The following is a 15,066-nucleotide window of genomic DNA, read 5'->3' on the forward strand; positions in this document are numbered from 1 at the left end:
CAGGAAAATTTAGATCAATTTGAAGTAATGGAATTTGAATATTTTGTGATGTTGTCATGTTTGCTTTAAGAATTTATATATAAAAATATAAAAAAACATTGTACACAAAATATATAGGAAAATTGAGTTGGAAAAAACTTGATTTTTAAATTTTTTTGAATCAATTGATGAAAAAATTTGTCTCCAAAAAGTAAAATTTAAATAGTCATCCAAATGCATTTATATTTTTGAAATATAACATTTCATCATTTATTACAAAGTTGTCATAAGCAAAATTAAATAAGGGCATAAGGATAAAATTATCTTATTTCTTAATGCAAGTGCAAATGGAAAATGTGACTTATAATATGGGATGAAGGGAGTAATAAAAAGCTATAAATTTTAAGGAAAATAATGGACAAATAAATATTTTTAATCCAATAAAAAAATAATACTTAGGCTACTTCATACAATTGAAGAATATTTTTTGGCCTTCTCCGAACAAACTAGAGTGAGAAAAGGACTCCCCCAAGACTCCTTTCAAGTTTCATACTCTCTTTTTTCTCATTCCCAATAAATTCAACAGTGAAAAACAAAGCAGAAGGTGAAGAACCGATTGCCATTTATCTCAGTTCCCAAAAGCTCTGAACGCCCAAAAAGTTATGGAAGTTAACGACGATCTCCCCGCCCTACTCGATGAACAACGCCGTGAAATTGCTGCTGCTCAAGCCGCTGAAGACGATCTCCTCTTTGCCTTTCAACTCCAAATGGAAGAGGCTATGATCAACTCTCTCCCAAAAAATGCCGCTTCCAGTTCCAGACTCACTTTTTACGATGAAGACGTCATCCCCAACAACACTGTTTCACATCTTTTCGCCGAGGAATTGTTAAAGTACGAACAGCAAGTCCATGATTGTAAAAAGGCTGAGTCGGAGATGAAGAAAATTGAAGACAACCTCAACCGTCGAATTCACGATCAGGCATTTGCACGCGAGATACAGAGGGTTCCGGAGGATCAGTGGAAGAAGACTGGGGATCATTTACAGAGGCCTTATGGTGAGGGTTCGTCCAAGGGAGGGGAGGCGATGCAAAATGGGGAGTGTTTTAGGGTTTATGTTAAGGGTTTGATGGGTGAAGATGTTGAAGAGACGGATGGGGTTGGGGAAAAACAAGTCGCTGGGATTGGAGTTGCTGTTTGTGACCCCAGTGGTATATTGGTGTTTGAAGTGAGTAAGGGTTTGATTGCAAGTGCTGAAGTCGTTTTGACTGATGAAATTGTAGAGCTGAAAGCACTGATTGAAGGACTTGATGTTGCTACAATGCTGGGTTTGAAAAGGGTTAATTTCTTTTTGGATAGTCAAACAATCTTCCAATATGTGAGACTCCTTGAACTACTACAATGTTGTTTATCTTCTTTGACTAATTAGATATTCCGATGCTGTCCAATCCCAAAAGCTAGCTCATTAATTGCCCAAGATCATAGTTTCTCTGTCCAATAATACTTGTCCACTTTTGAATTGTTACAAGGAGCAGTAAATAATAGAGTAAATTTTTATTTTTTTTTTAACCGAGAAATCCGTCTGTGACCTGCTCTTTGGACCAATCACAGTCTTCTAAACTCGGTGGATAATGGGCCCGCCCCTCTACCCTTCTCCACTTAAAATCATGATAAGGAATTTCCAAATCACTCTTATTAAATATAAGTTATCTAAACATTGAAAAATGAATATAATATGTAGTAGCAAGTGTAAAATAGGGCAATATGGTAAATTATTCATTGATTTTATAAATTGGACAAGTATTGTTGGACATCCCAATAGTATAGTGGACAAGTAAAGATGGACAATGGGAGTATTAAAAGTCCAAATTCTCCTTATCTCATTTCATGCCTAGGCTACATTTGGAGAGTGGACAATTCAATATGATATGTCTGACTTATGATGCCATGTTTAATGGCTCCAAAAGCTGGCTCATGAGAAGAGTAATTTCCAATAGCATATAAAAGTCCAAACACTAAAGCTAGAATAGTTTTTAGATGTTCCCTATATTGTCATAAGAATTTATAATTCGGGTACAGGTAGATGCAAATAGGTTTGTGTGAGTGAATTTGTTTCGAAAAAAAAAGAAAAGAAAAAAGGTTCATTTTATTTTTGATAAACGAGAAATTCGTTTGTGACCCATCCTTTGGACCAATCACAACCTTCTAAACTCAGTGGATAATGGGCCCGTCCCTCTACCATTTTGCACTTAAATACCGGGATTTGCTTTGCATGGTGTGGGGCTTGAACCTGCGACCTAAGCCACAAATCCTCCACCTTTTTGCCACTCGAGCTAGGCTTTGGGGTAAAAAAAAGAAGGAAAAAAGGTTCTTTGTTCTTAAATTTCTTATTTTAGAGAATATTAATCCTTCGAATTAGGAAAAAGGGACTAGGGAAGAACAGTTTAGCTCATTCATAATAACTTCTTTGACCCACAAGTGCATTGTTTTAATAATTGATAGTATATTCTAGTGTCTGTCAAATTTTATATTGGAGGATAGCATATATTAGAGTGTATATTCTTCTATCCCTGTACTTACTGAAGAGCACTTGGTGCATGTCGAGGCAAATACTATTTTGTCACTTTGAACCTGTAGTGTTTATTTATATTGTATAAATCCCATCTTAGGTTTATCACTATGATTGATCTATGTTTTTGCAGGTTAGGGGCAAGGTGCATCCTAGGAAGGATAATATTGCTGCACTTGTTGAACAGGCAACTGCTGGTTTAAGAAAATTTGCAGATTCTATACCATTTGTTGTGGCACCAAACACTGTCAATTTTGCAATTAAACTTGCTACTGATGCGATAGTTTCTCAGGTCAAGCAACCATCAGATTCTACTCGAAAGAGAAAGAGCATCACCGAGAGTTGTGCTATTTGTCTGCAGGACACTGATATGGATCGCATGTTTCTAATTAATGGTTGCCTGCATTATTATTGCTTTTCCTGCATGAATAAACATGTGGAAGTTAAGCTCCTTCAAGGAATGCTGCCGAAATGTCCTCATGATGGATGCAAATCAGAGTTGAAAATAGATGACTGCAAAAAGTTCTTGACACCCAAGATATATGATTTGATGAGTGAACGTGTAAAAGAAACTACAATTCCTATCGCAGAAAAGATTTACTGCCCCAATCCACAGTGTTCCACGTTAATGTCAAGAGCCGAGGTCCAAATTTCTGCCCAAGCTGGGGCCAGAATGTGCATGAAATGTCGCCACATATTCTGTATCAATTGCAAAGTTCCTTGGCATGAAAACATGACCTGCTTTGACTATAGAAAACTAAACCCTTACAAGTGCGTAGACGACCCAAAGCTCAAGTCTCTTGCTACACAGTGTCGTTGGCGTCAGTGTGCTAAGTGCAACCATATGGTGTCCCTTGCGGAAGGCTGCTATCATATTAACTGCAGGTCCTTTACTTCTCCTTCCTTCTTACGTCCCTGTTGTGCATGTTGGAGTTACATCAACTCCATTAGGTTATAGGGAAGTGATGACTTTTTGGAATGGTTTACAAGAACTTTAGATGTTACAACTTACAAGCATGGCTAATAGTTCATTCTCTAGTGTTCTCTTTTGAAAGGAAAAATATAAGTAATTATCTAAAGAAGGTAATTTGTAGCATGCACTGCTGTTGTTTTTCTTGGATATTTAGGTTGAGATACTGTTAATGATTGGTAGGAACCTACTCAGAAGATAAATATTTTTGTGTCCTAAGTGCACATTTCTGATTAAGCTTGTCTGACTTAATTGGTAATCATCCGACAACATTTTAAGAATTGCCTACCTGACTAATTAGTGCTGCTTTAAGCCATTAAACTATAAGCTGATGATAAGAATGTTGTTCTTTGTAGCTTAAATTAGCAGCAGGTTGTCATAAGCCATGCAAAACATGTGGCTTGTATTTGCTATCAAGTTGCTTAGTCGAATCAAAACATCATATATTGAGGATGTTGATGAAATTCCTAGTGAAAATCATGAAATTTATTGTTCGACAGTAAAAGGAGGATTAGACCATATATATGTTTTACCAAAAATAAAAAAAGAAGGAAAAATGTAGCCAATTCTTTTATTGGAAGTTTTTGCTCTATTACTCCATCCCGACTAGTCATAATTTTGGGTGAAGTTGTCGTGTTGAAATGGCTGGAGTTACAAGTCAGATACAATCTGCTTTTCATGACAGAACTTTTAAATATTTTGCAAGTTCTTCTCATTTCTGTATTTGGTGATTTTAACCATTGCCAATTGAGAATGGAAAAAAGATCTGTTTTAAGGAGGTGCACTAAATAGGGATAGTTTTTTAAGTTGACAGTACAATTAGCGTGTCATGCTGCATATTGGTTTTATTTTGACAAAGAAACCGTCTCTTTTGCCAAAATCCTTCCTGTATCCTCTGCTATGAAAGATGGACTACCTCAATTATGTTGGTGGCGTTGTTTGTTGTCAGTGACTGACTTGCTCTAAGGAAATTTCTGTAGTTTCATTTTCAAATTGGACCGCTGTAGAGTCGGCCCATTTTGTAGAAGAGAGCTATAGTGATTTGGTACAAGTACTTCTATTTTTGGCTGGATCTACTGGAAGGTAAAGCTTTTTAAAGTGGCAACCTTCAACTTCAAGTGTCTTGAGGGAGTCTGGGAAAGTAAATATATTGTCGTCAAGGTATAGGAATGATATCGGGGAAATATATGATGCTGGTAAGGGTGGTATGTGTTGGAATAATTATATCAACTACTAAAAGGAGAAGAGAGCGGAAAACTTAACAGTCACTCAAATTGGCATGACTAGCATCTTTCATCTCTATAATCTTTGTTTTGTTGCATTTTGGGTATATATGGCGTGTTTCATGGCCTGAAATAATGTTAAATAAGCTGGTACCATTTTCATGTAAATTTGTGTCTGAACTTCATTTTCTTACTGTTCATTTGTGTTGTAAGAGCTAAAGTTTAAGAGAGTAGCTCAAATGTTTTTTTTTTGCCCAGATGTGGTCACGAGTTTTGTTACACGTGCGGAGCTGAGTGGAAGAACAAGAAAGCGACATGCTGTTGCCCAATATGGGCGGAGAGAAATATCATTCGTCAAGCAAGGAGACTGTGATTCGATTTTGCAGAGGAGATTTGTTTGATGGGGGGTCTTTGTAGTGAGTGCTGTTGTTAATACATGCTAATAGTAGGAGATAGGAGATATAAATTTGGTTTCGTGATAGTTTTGAGGATTCTGTGTTGGTCCATCCATGCTTTGAATTTTAGTCCTAAATGAAATGACACTTGCTTGTATTGAGTAGTAGCTCAAATCCTTAACTCCCTCTTTTTCCTTTTCCTATGAGAGATTAAACAGGCTCAAGCAACTTGGAGGAAATTGTTACGCCTCGCTCGCAATTCCAGGTTTATTAACCTATATATATCAAATCCTTTGAATGCAGGTGGAGGAGTTTGTATTGAACATTTTTCATGATTTAAATGGCTCTACTGCAAACATGTGAAAAGTGGAAGTTTGCACTTGTTATATTTTCATTTCTTTGATAAGATACACTGGAATATCATCAATTATATTATCAGCATTCAGCAAGGTTGGTAAGTAGGGTGTGCATTCAGTTTTTTGGTTTGGTTTTACACTATTCGGTTTGGATTTTCGGTTTTTGATTTTGTAAAAGTGTAACCCAATCCGATCCAAAATAAATTTGATTTGGTTTGGTTTTCCTCTATTTGGTTATTCGGTTATGTCAATAATTAATAACATATATAACCAAAGTAATAACATTTAATCCCTTAAATATTCTTTCTAATATAAATCATAAGTAAACCTTAAAACACAATACTTATAAGTATACCTATTATAGATGTAATTCAAACATAAATATAAACGTAATCATCATGAAAGGCAATAACCAAAAAGGACAAAAGTGGTTAACTCCAATTTAATTCTAAACCTAAACATTATATATATATAATTCGGTTTTTTTCGATTTTTCAATTTTTATTTTTTAAAATCCGAAACCAAACCAAAAAACCAAACAAAGTAATTTATTAATCCAAAACCAATCCGAAAAACCAAAAAATCAATCCAAATAATAATTCGATTTGATTTGGTTTGGTTATTCAGTTTAATCCGAATAATGCACACCCCTATTGGTAAGTACATTGAGAGGTAAAGGTTCCACAATCACAATGATAGTAGACAGACATCATGTAATTAACAATATTAACCAATACCAAATAACAACACAAAAAATGAGGAATCTAAGAGCGAGGTGTCCAAAAAATACAAGATACAATCAAACCTTCCTTTTTATTTATAGTGATAATAAATAATGTTTTTCTAAATGTTTCATACTTGATATAGTGAGATGTTGTTATATATGTATATTGATATTTGACGTTTGTGCAAAATTATTATTCTTATACATTTTATGTTATAAACCAAAACAAAGCATTTAACATCTCAATTAATGCATATATTTTGCTAATTAAAAATTAAAAAGACTAATATATTAATTCACAACTAGTTATACCGTACCGACAAAGAATTAAAATCTATGGAACATATGCATTTAAAATTAATTGAAAAATTCAAAAAATTCAAAAAATTCAACTGACATAAAAATTCAATTATCGTAGGTTATTTCGTAAATTCCAGTATCATAGTGACAATATATTAAAACCGCTTGAATTGATGAAGATTTTGTCCAAATTTTCAGTAAAAAGTTATTCAATAGGTTTCTACTAAAGGATGTCTAAGAGCATGGCAATTGACTCTTCTATATCACCCCAAGTGAAAATCGTTTACACCCTCTGACTTTACGTTACAAATCAAATTTATTCATCAGCTTTGAGAAATAATCATACTTCCCCTTTTTCCTAATGGACTTTTTTAAATGTCCATTCTATTCTTACATTATCAATCTTGGATAATGCATAAGTATCCTCTAAATTATGACCGAAATTTCAGCGATACACATTAAATTAACTAGGGTCTTATTACCTCCGAACTCATTTTTTTTGTATTTTCGTGCGCCTTTTGTGCTGACGCCAGGCACTTTCAACCATGTAAGTAGGTTGTGTTTGTACAACACGTGCCCGCCACGTGTGTAAGTATTTTTTAATTTTTTTTTTCACTTTTTAAAAATTATTATTTTTAATTCTTTTTAAAATCTTCTTATTTTCTTTATCTTGTATTTAAATTAAGTTAATACACATAATTTCTTTTGCCATGTTTTAAAACTTTTTTTCTTCATTTTTTTTTACCTTCATTCATTGTTTTCTCTCTCTCTTTTTATATTGCTTTTATTTGTTCTCTTTATTTTCTTTTTCTTTCCTTTTGATTTGATTTCAAATTTAATTCCAAATGTCTTTAAACGGATATAAAAACAAGTGAAGAAAATCGAATACAACATAAAAAAATTAAAATATTTAAAATTAAAGGATACTTTTTCATTTTATTTTTTTAAAATACGCATAATTTTTTAAGAATAACTAAAAGTGAAAAGATAAGAAACTAATGCAAGAGAAAAAAAAAATTAAAGTGAGGAAGGAATTTAAATAAATATTCTATAAAGAAAGAAACGAATATATATATATATATATGTATATATATATATAATTTTAATGTCAATAATTATGTGTACTAACTAATTGTAAATAGACCAATTAAAATAAATATGTATCCAATTTTTCGATCTCCACTTGCCTTTAAGAGAGTGTGCATCTCTCTATGCCACATCACTTTTTGGGGGTGTGTTTATTCCATTTTAAAATAGTTTAGGGGGGGGGGGGTAATAAGATTCTAGTCAAGTTTAGGTGTGTCGCTGAGATTTTGGTCATAGTTAAAGGTGTACAAAATCGAACCGAAACGCAAACCGAGTCAAACCGAAAAACTCCCCGACTAATGGGTTGGTTTGACTTGATTGATTTGGTATTGAAAAAAAAACCAAACTATACTTGGGTTGATTTGGTTTTAACTTAAAAAAGTCAACCCGAGACCAAATCAATCCGACATTATATATATAATTTTTAAAATTTATTTTATACATAAAACTATTTACTTTGATATAATTTCTAAATAGTTCTTATACTTTTTCATAATTTTTATCTTTTAACATATTGTTTTAAGTTTCTGAGACTTAGAATTTTGAATGATCCAATAAAAGTTATAGTTCATAGATATTAGTAACTCTAAGAAAGCTCAAATAAAAATCAAATTAATAGTAATGCTAAAAAAAATTAATTCAACACTAAGAATGACAATAATGTTGAATATTTGTTCTTTAGTTTTACATTGATTTAGACATTTAAAATCCATAACCTAATTTTAATTTTTCTTTAATGTTTAATCATGTATTTAATACTTATTAGACTTATTTTAGTATCATTTAATACTTTTAAATTAGAGAATTTTACATAAATCCCATAGTGTTAAGAGCTAATTACATCATATCCCCACTATTTTTTAAATTACAAAAATTCCTTAAATTTGGTAGAATTTGGATACATCCCAAAATGTCCCGATACATCGCATCTCGATTTTGGATACATCCCTCAACATATCGATACATCACGTCTCAGTTTCGAATACATCACTTAATGTCCCGATATTACATACATCCTAATACATCATGTAAAGTGATGTATCCGATCAGTACATCGCGTAACGTGATGTATCCGAGAATAGGAGAGAATATGAATTTTTGTAATATTTTCAAATGGTAGGTAATTTTAGAGAATATGGTAAAATAAGTTGTGTATTTAGGTAATTTTCCTTCAAATTATGATCATTTTCATTATGACTTTATTAATTTGCAATATTAATTTTATGCGATTTGATTATCATTTTTTATTGAATATTTTAGTGTCATCACTCATCTCATATTTTGTGTTATTTTCTTAAAAAATACCTTAGTAGTTGTATTTTGTTAGGACTAATGAAATATTTGGAGCACAAGTTGATTATATGAATACTTTACCAGAAAACCCAAAAAAATTCAAAAAAATCCGAGGTTAAAAAATTTGAGTTTAATTAGTTTGGTTTGAGTTATAAATTTAAATATCCAACACAAATGGTTTGATTTTATATTTGAAAAACCCGAACCAACCCGATCATGTACACCCCTACTCATAGTTTAAGGGGGTACTTATGCATTATCCCTTCTTTTTATATACTTTTTTTAAAATCATAATATTTTTAATTTTTAATCTATTTAACAAATTTTCTATATAAACAATATTAATTTCGTCCAAAAAAAGAAAAACAATGTATTGATTGAGTATATAATTTAATATTGTTCTATCATGAAACAAATGCACAAAATAAAAAGATAATGATATTAATTTTAACAGAAATTCATAATGTGACAACATAGACATATTTTGATGTAATTAATAAAGAATTAATAAAATAAATAAATATATTTCATAACAATTTCTTAAAATATTATCTATTTATATTATAAATAAATTTATATATATATATATATATATATATATATATTTTATTAATGACAATCCAAATTCATTTATCTATATAGATAATAGAGAATAAGAACAAGGCATAATTACGTAAACGTGCAATTTTCTCTTGGCTTCAATGGTTTTCTACCCTCTCCAACTTTGGGTGTGCACGGTAGACACTTAAACTTATATAAAGTTGAATAAATAGACACATATGTTCTACATGACAATACGCGTGAGCTGAAGGTGCGATCTCCCGTTCCATCAATGCTACTTTCTTTGCTTTGATTTCTAATATTTTGATCTAGGACTACCTCTATTTGCAGCAAAAAAATAAAATAAAATTCATCTTCTGGATAGAGTATACACTCGAACTGATTTGTATTATGCCATATAGGACACATTATGTTATGTGTAGGACGCATGTGTCTAATTTTTAACTTTATACAAGTTTAAATGCCTACTTGTGCACACCCATAACTTGGAGAGTAGAGATATGAACTGAGATCAAGTTAAATAACACGTTAATGTATTACTCCTAAGAAATAAGAGAAACTTAAACATGTATGCACATAATACATTCATACATATGTACTTAGGGGTCGTTCTGTAGCTGGATAAGATCCAAGTTCTCCATTATTATTTTCTGTATAACTTACGATGTTTGATAGGTAGATAGGAAATAAATTATTCATTTATAAAATTTAATACAATGTTTGGGTGACAATTTAAAACCCGTATAACTAATACATGTATTATTCATGAGACATCTATGCATTATTTTATGTGGGATAGAAGGTGGAATAACTAGTACATGAATAACTCATCCACACATAACTAATACCTGCATAAAATACTACACTCGAACTAATTTGTATTATGCCATATAGGACACATTATGTTATGTGTAGGACGCATGTGTCTAATTTTTAACTTTATACAAGTTTAAATGCCTACTTCTGTGCACACCCATAACTTGGAGAGTAGAGATACGAACTGAGGTCAAATTAAATAGCACGTTAATGTATTACTCCTAAGAAATAAGAGAAACTTAAACATGTATGCACATAATACATTCATACATATGTACTTAGGGATCGTTTGGTAGCTGAATAAGATCCAAGTTCTCCATTATTATTTTCTGTATAACTTACGATGTTTGATAGGTAGATAGGAAATAAATTATTCATTTACAAAATTAATACAATGTTTGGGTGACAATTTTAAAACCCGTATAACTAATACATGTTTTAGTCATGAGACATCTATGCATTATTTTATGTGGGATAGAAGGTGGAATAACTAGTACATGAATAACTCATCCACACATAACTAATACCTGCATAAAATACTACATAGATTTGCTCATAACTAATCCTTATATTACTAATACCTGCATAATTCTAACCAACTACCAAATGACTCCTAAATGTATATAATATTAAAATAATAACCATAAAAAAATAACATTAGATTTTATCACAAACTTATAAAAAGATTATCTACTTATAATATTAATGAACTTAAATAAAAATCTATAAATACAAAGATTAAAAATAATAGTTATATATATAATATGAAAAAATATTGTTTTATGAAGGAGGACTAAAAATGACAAGGGAAATAGATTTTGCATATGATAAAGAAGGAAAACTGATTATTTTTCATGAATTTGACTTTTAAACCAACGTTTAGAGTTGTAAACGATTTTGACCCGTTGGTTGTTGATATAAAATGTCATTTCCTCCATTTTAATTTGGTTGAGCTATTTCAACTTCACATAAAAATTAAGAAAATAAAAATTAATAATTTTAAATTAAAAATATATTTTAATTTTGTAGTAAGAGTTGCCAAAATGAGAAATAACCATTTTAAAAAAAAAGAAAAAGGAACTAGTTCATTAAGGAAGTATAAATTTAAAAGTAAGAAGATACATATTTCTCTTCAACAACACATTGGTGCTAATGATGTAAACATTGAAATTAATGCTCCCATACTGAGATGAAGGGTAATATGACAACTATCTGCTTAAAAGTTTTGCAAAAGTAGTTTCTCTGATCATGCATTCTATATGGTAAGGACTGATGTTATAAATTTTTAACATCAAACTTTCTTGAGTCTTGTTCTGATCTGGAGCATCTTCACTTGGTAAATGTTGCTTAATAACTCATTTTATTGCATTTTCTGCTGTTACACGTACTTCATTTGGCCTCCGAGCTAGTCATCCTGATTTTTGGCTTGTTCTGACTATAGGCCAAGAAATACCAACAAAGCTTCCCCTGTATATGCTTGTGTATCAAACATCTTCACATGTGTATTTATCTTGGAAGGGATGAATATAGTACTTGTTGGCACACACAGTGACGACTCAAGCTAATTAGTGGCCTAAAGCCAAAAATAAATTGAAGGCCTAAATTTTTTTTTTTTGTATTTGAGATTCAAGTTATTTCTTTCTTTTTAATAATTTTTTTTTTTTTTTATAGTCTTAAACTAAAGATATATATATACCAAAATATTTTTTAATCTTGTGGTCTTAAACATATCAGGTGGAAGTTAAATTTAAAAATTTGATCCATAAAAAAGAAACATTCTTTAATGTTTTGAAACAAACTAAAAAAACGACAAATAAATTAAAAAATATAGTATATTTTTTTTTTGTTAAAAAATGCTTATAATAATTTTATTATTACTAAAAATCAGGACCTTCGATTTTGGAGCCTAAGACATATGCCTCATTTTTAAAGGCATTGAGCCACCCATGGCACACACTACGTCTTGTTTAGCTGTGAAACAGATGGTGGAGCTTCTCCTAACCTTGCAATCACAGAGCAAAATTGATTATTCATCAAGTGCATTTTCTAACAAATGTTGATCCAATTGCTAGCTTGCGTTGGACACTTCTCTAGTTCCTTTCTTGAACCTCGAGGACAAGGTTCTTATTGGGGATGTCACAATAGAAACTATTGAGCCAAGAAGTAGGAATAGGACCAAAAGATCCTGGCGCAACTATAGCAACAACTTAAATAGGACTAAGAGCCTATTTGTTTTGGCTTATTTTAGATGCTTTTAAGCTAAACTAGCTTTTAACCAATTTTATAATATTTGGGTAAAACTAAAAAGTACTTATAAGTACTTGTTTAAAAGCCAAAATAACAAAAACAAGTCAAAAATCAATCTAACCAGGCTTTAAGTACTGTAATGAAAGGGTCATGCATATTTTGATCATGCTTAGGCAAAGTCTATATCTCTCGTAGCAGTTTCTATGAGTCTATTATCCTCATCTCCTTTTTTAGTCAATCCTACTTCTTACTTTCAATTTTCTACATTCCCGTTTGGGGTTTTTGCCTTTTGATATATTCCATTTACTTTCTAGAATTGTAATTGAACTTTAGCCTTATTAATATAGTTGAAAATCTAGTTACTGTCACCATTGAATTTGAGTTCATTACAGATACTATTCAAAAAAGCTAGTAATTGAGAAGATCAATTTTTTTTTTAGTTAATTTGAAACTATTAAAAATGTTAAATGATAGGCTTATTTTTATTGTTATTGTTAACTGTTCTAAGCATGTTTTCCTTATTTTAATTTTATAGAAAATGTATTTGTCAGTGTTTTTTTATCAACTATAAGTGTTTAATTGTGTATTTGGGTGTTAGCTATTGATGGAGTAAGAAGAATAAGGAAATAGTTAAATGTCAAATACACGTCTAAACTATTCATTTGTTTTGAGTTTCATACCTAAACTAGATAATGTTGCCCGTGCTATGCACGGGCCCAATAATATAAATGGTATATTTTGGGGCTAATAACCGAGTTTTTAAAGCGATTGTTTGCGTGAATAAAGGAATAAGTTTTTTTATCACAAACATGTACTTTCTTTGTCGTTATTTAAGGCATAATAAGACTACTCACATACAACATTTTTGAAATATTTTATGTTGTCAATTAACATGATTTATAGTATTTTAACGATAGATCAGTGGAATTTTTTGTTTTTCCAAAACATATTTTATGTTGTCAATTATCATGATTTATAGTATTTTTACGATAGATTCACTTCAAGAATCAGTGGATATTTTAAAAGGGAGTTTATGCCCAAGTTCTACTATATAATAAATATAATATATAATATTCAAGAAACTTCATTTTAAAAGTCCCACAAGTATAATATATAATATTCAAGATTGGGAAAAGTCCCAATCTTGAGTATTATATATTATATTTGGGCCTAAACTCTCTTTTATAATATAGTAGATATATTATTTTAAAAGGGAGTTTATGCCCAAGTTCTACTATATAATAAATATAATATATAATATTCAAGAAACTTCATTTTAAAAGTCCCACAAGTATAATATATAATATTCAAGATTGGGAAAAGTCCCAATCTTGAGTATTATATATTATATTTGGGCCTAAACTCTCTTTTATAATATAGTAGATATATTATTTTAAAAGGGAGTTTATGCCCAAGTTCTACTATATAATAAATATAATATATAATATTCAAGAAACTTCATTTTAAAAGTCCCACAAGTATAATATATAATATTCAAGATTGGGAAAAGTCCCAATCTTGAGTATTATATATTATATTTGGGCCTAAACTCTCTTTTATAATATAGTAGATATATTATTTTAAAAGGGAGTTTATGCCCAAGTTCTACTATATAATAAATATAATATATAATATTCAAGAAACTTCATTTTAAAAGTCCCACAAGTATAATATATAATATTCAAGATTGGGAAAAGTCCCAATCTTGAGTATTGTATATTATATTTGGGCCTAAACTCTCTTTTATAATATAGTAGAACTATTGAGAGTGTGAAAAATACACTTAAATTATCACTCATTAGTTTGAGAAACACAACTCAATGCTGATAGGACCAAATGTGCGTATACACACACTTAGGTGCGTTTGATCTATGATATTTTCGTCCACATGATTATTTTTTTATTTAATTTTTATATTTTTCAAAACCCTAAACTCTTGCCTTCTTCTTCATCATTTCTTAACCATATTTCTTCATCTCTTCACCTCTATTGCATATTTTTTTCAACCCCTTCCTCCTATTAACATCCCTCTCCATTTTATTCTTCAATTTCTTCTTTTATAAGCTAATTTAATTTGTTCTTCATTTTTATTCATCCACATTTCGTTGCAAATCCCAAGCTATTGTCCCCTCATCAAATGTTTTACTTCCTCTGTCCACTTTTGATTGTCATGTTGCGCTTTTCTAAAATCAATTTGACTAATTTTTAAAGTTAAATTAGATTACATTAATTTGATATTTTAAACAAAAAATTAAGAGATTCAAAAAACTATACGAAAAGTATTATAAATTCCAATTTTTTGCATATCAATATGATGAAAAAATATATCGTAACATGTTAGTCGATATTATTATCGTTTGACTCTAAAAAAAGAAATTATAACAATTAAAAATGGACGGAGGTAGTAAATATCTCTGATAATTGCAAACAAGTACTCTTTCAAAGAGCTGCAAAAAAAAAAAAGCCTGAAGATAAAGATTGCAAAACCATGGAGTAGAAGAAAACCTGTCATGAAGAATTATACTTGGAAACAACTTCTTGATACAGGT

General features: G+C 30.5%; 1 protein-coding gene across 1 annotated transcript; it reads left to right on the plus strand.

Moving 5' to 3' along the window:
• Nucleotides 1-456: 456 nt before the first annotated feature.
• LOC102601685 (uncharacterized) lies at nt 457-5,315 on the plus strand. The gene is made up of 3 exons (XM_006343395.2): nt 457-1,355; nt 2,680-3,431; nt 4,998-5,315. The coding sequence occupies exons 1-3, from the start codon at nt 642-644 to the stop codon at nt 5,110-5,112; spliced, it is 1,581 nt and encodes a 526-aa protein (XP_006343457.1). The 5' UTR covers nt 457-641; the 3' UTR covers nt 5,113-5,315.
• The last annotated feature ends 9,751 nt before the right edge of the window (nt 5,316-15,066 follow it).

The sequence above is a fragment of the Solanum tuberosum genome, unplaced genomic scaffold (assembly GCF_000226075.1).
Source record: "Solanum tuberosum cultivar DM 1-3 516 R44 unplaced genomic scaffold, SolTub_3.0 scf00044, whole genome shotgun sequence".
In the NCBI taxonomy this organism is placed as follows: Eukaryota; Viridiplantae; Streptophyta; class Magnoliopsida; order Solanales; family Solanaceae; genus Solanum; species Solanum tuberosum.

Coding starts and splice junctions, on each gene's coding strand:
- LOC102601685 (XM_006343395.2), top strand. CDS start 642: ATGGAAGTTAACGACGATCTCCCCGCCCTACTCGATGAACAACGCCGT. Junction 1,356..2,679: donor GTCAAACAATCTTCCAATAT/GTGAGACTCCTT, acceptor ATGTTTTTGCAG/GTTAGGGGCAAGGTGCATCC. Junction 3,432..4,997: donor TGCTATCATATTAACTGCAG/GTCCTTTACTTC, acceptor TTTTTTGCCCAG/ATGTGGTCACGAGTTTTGTT.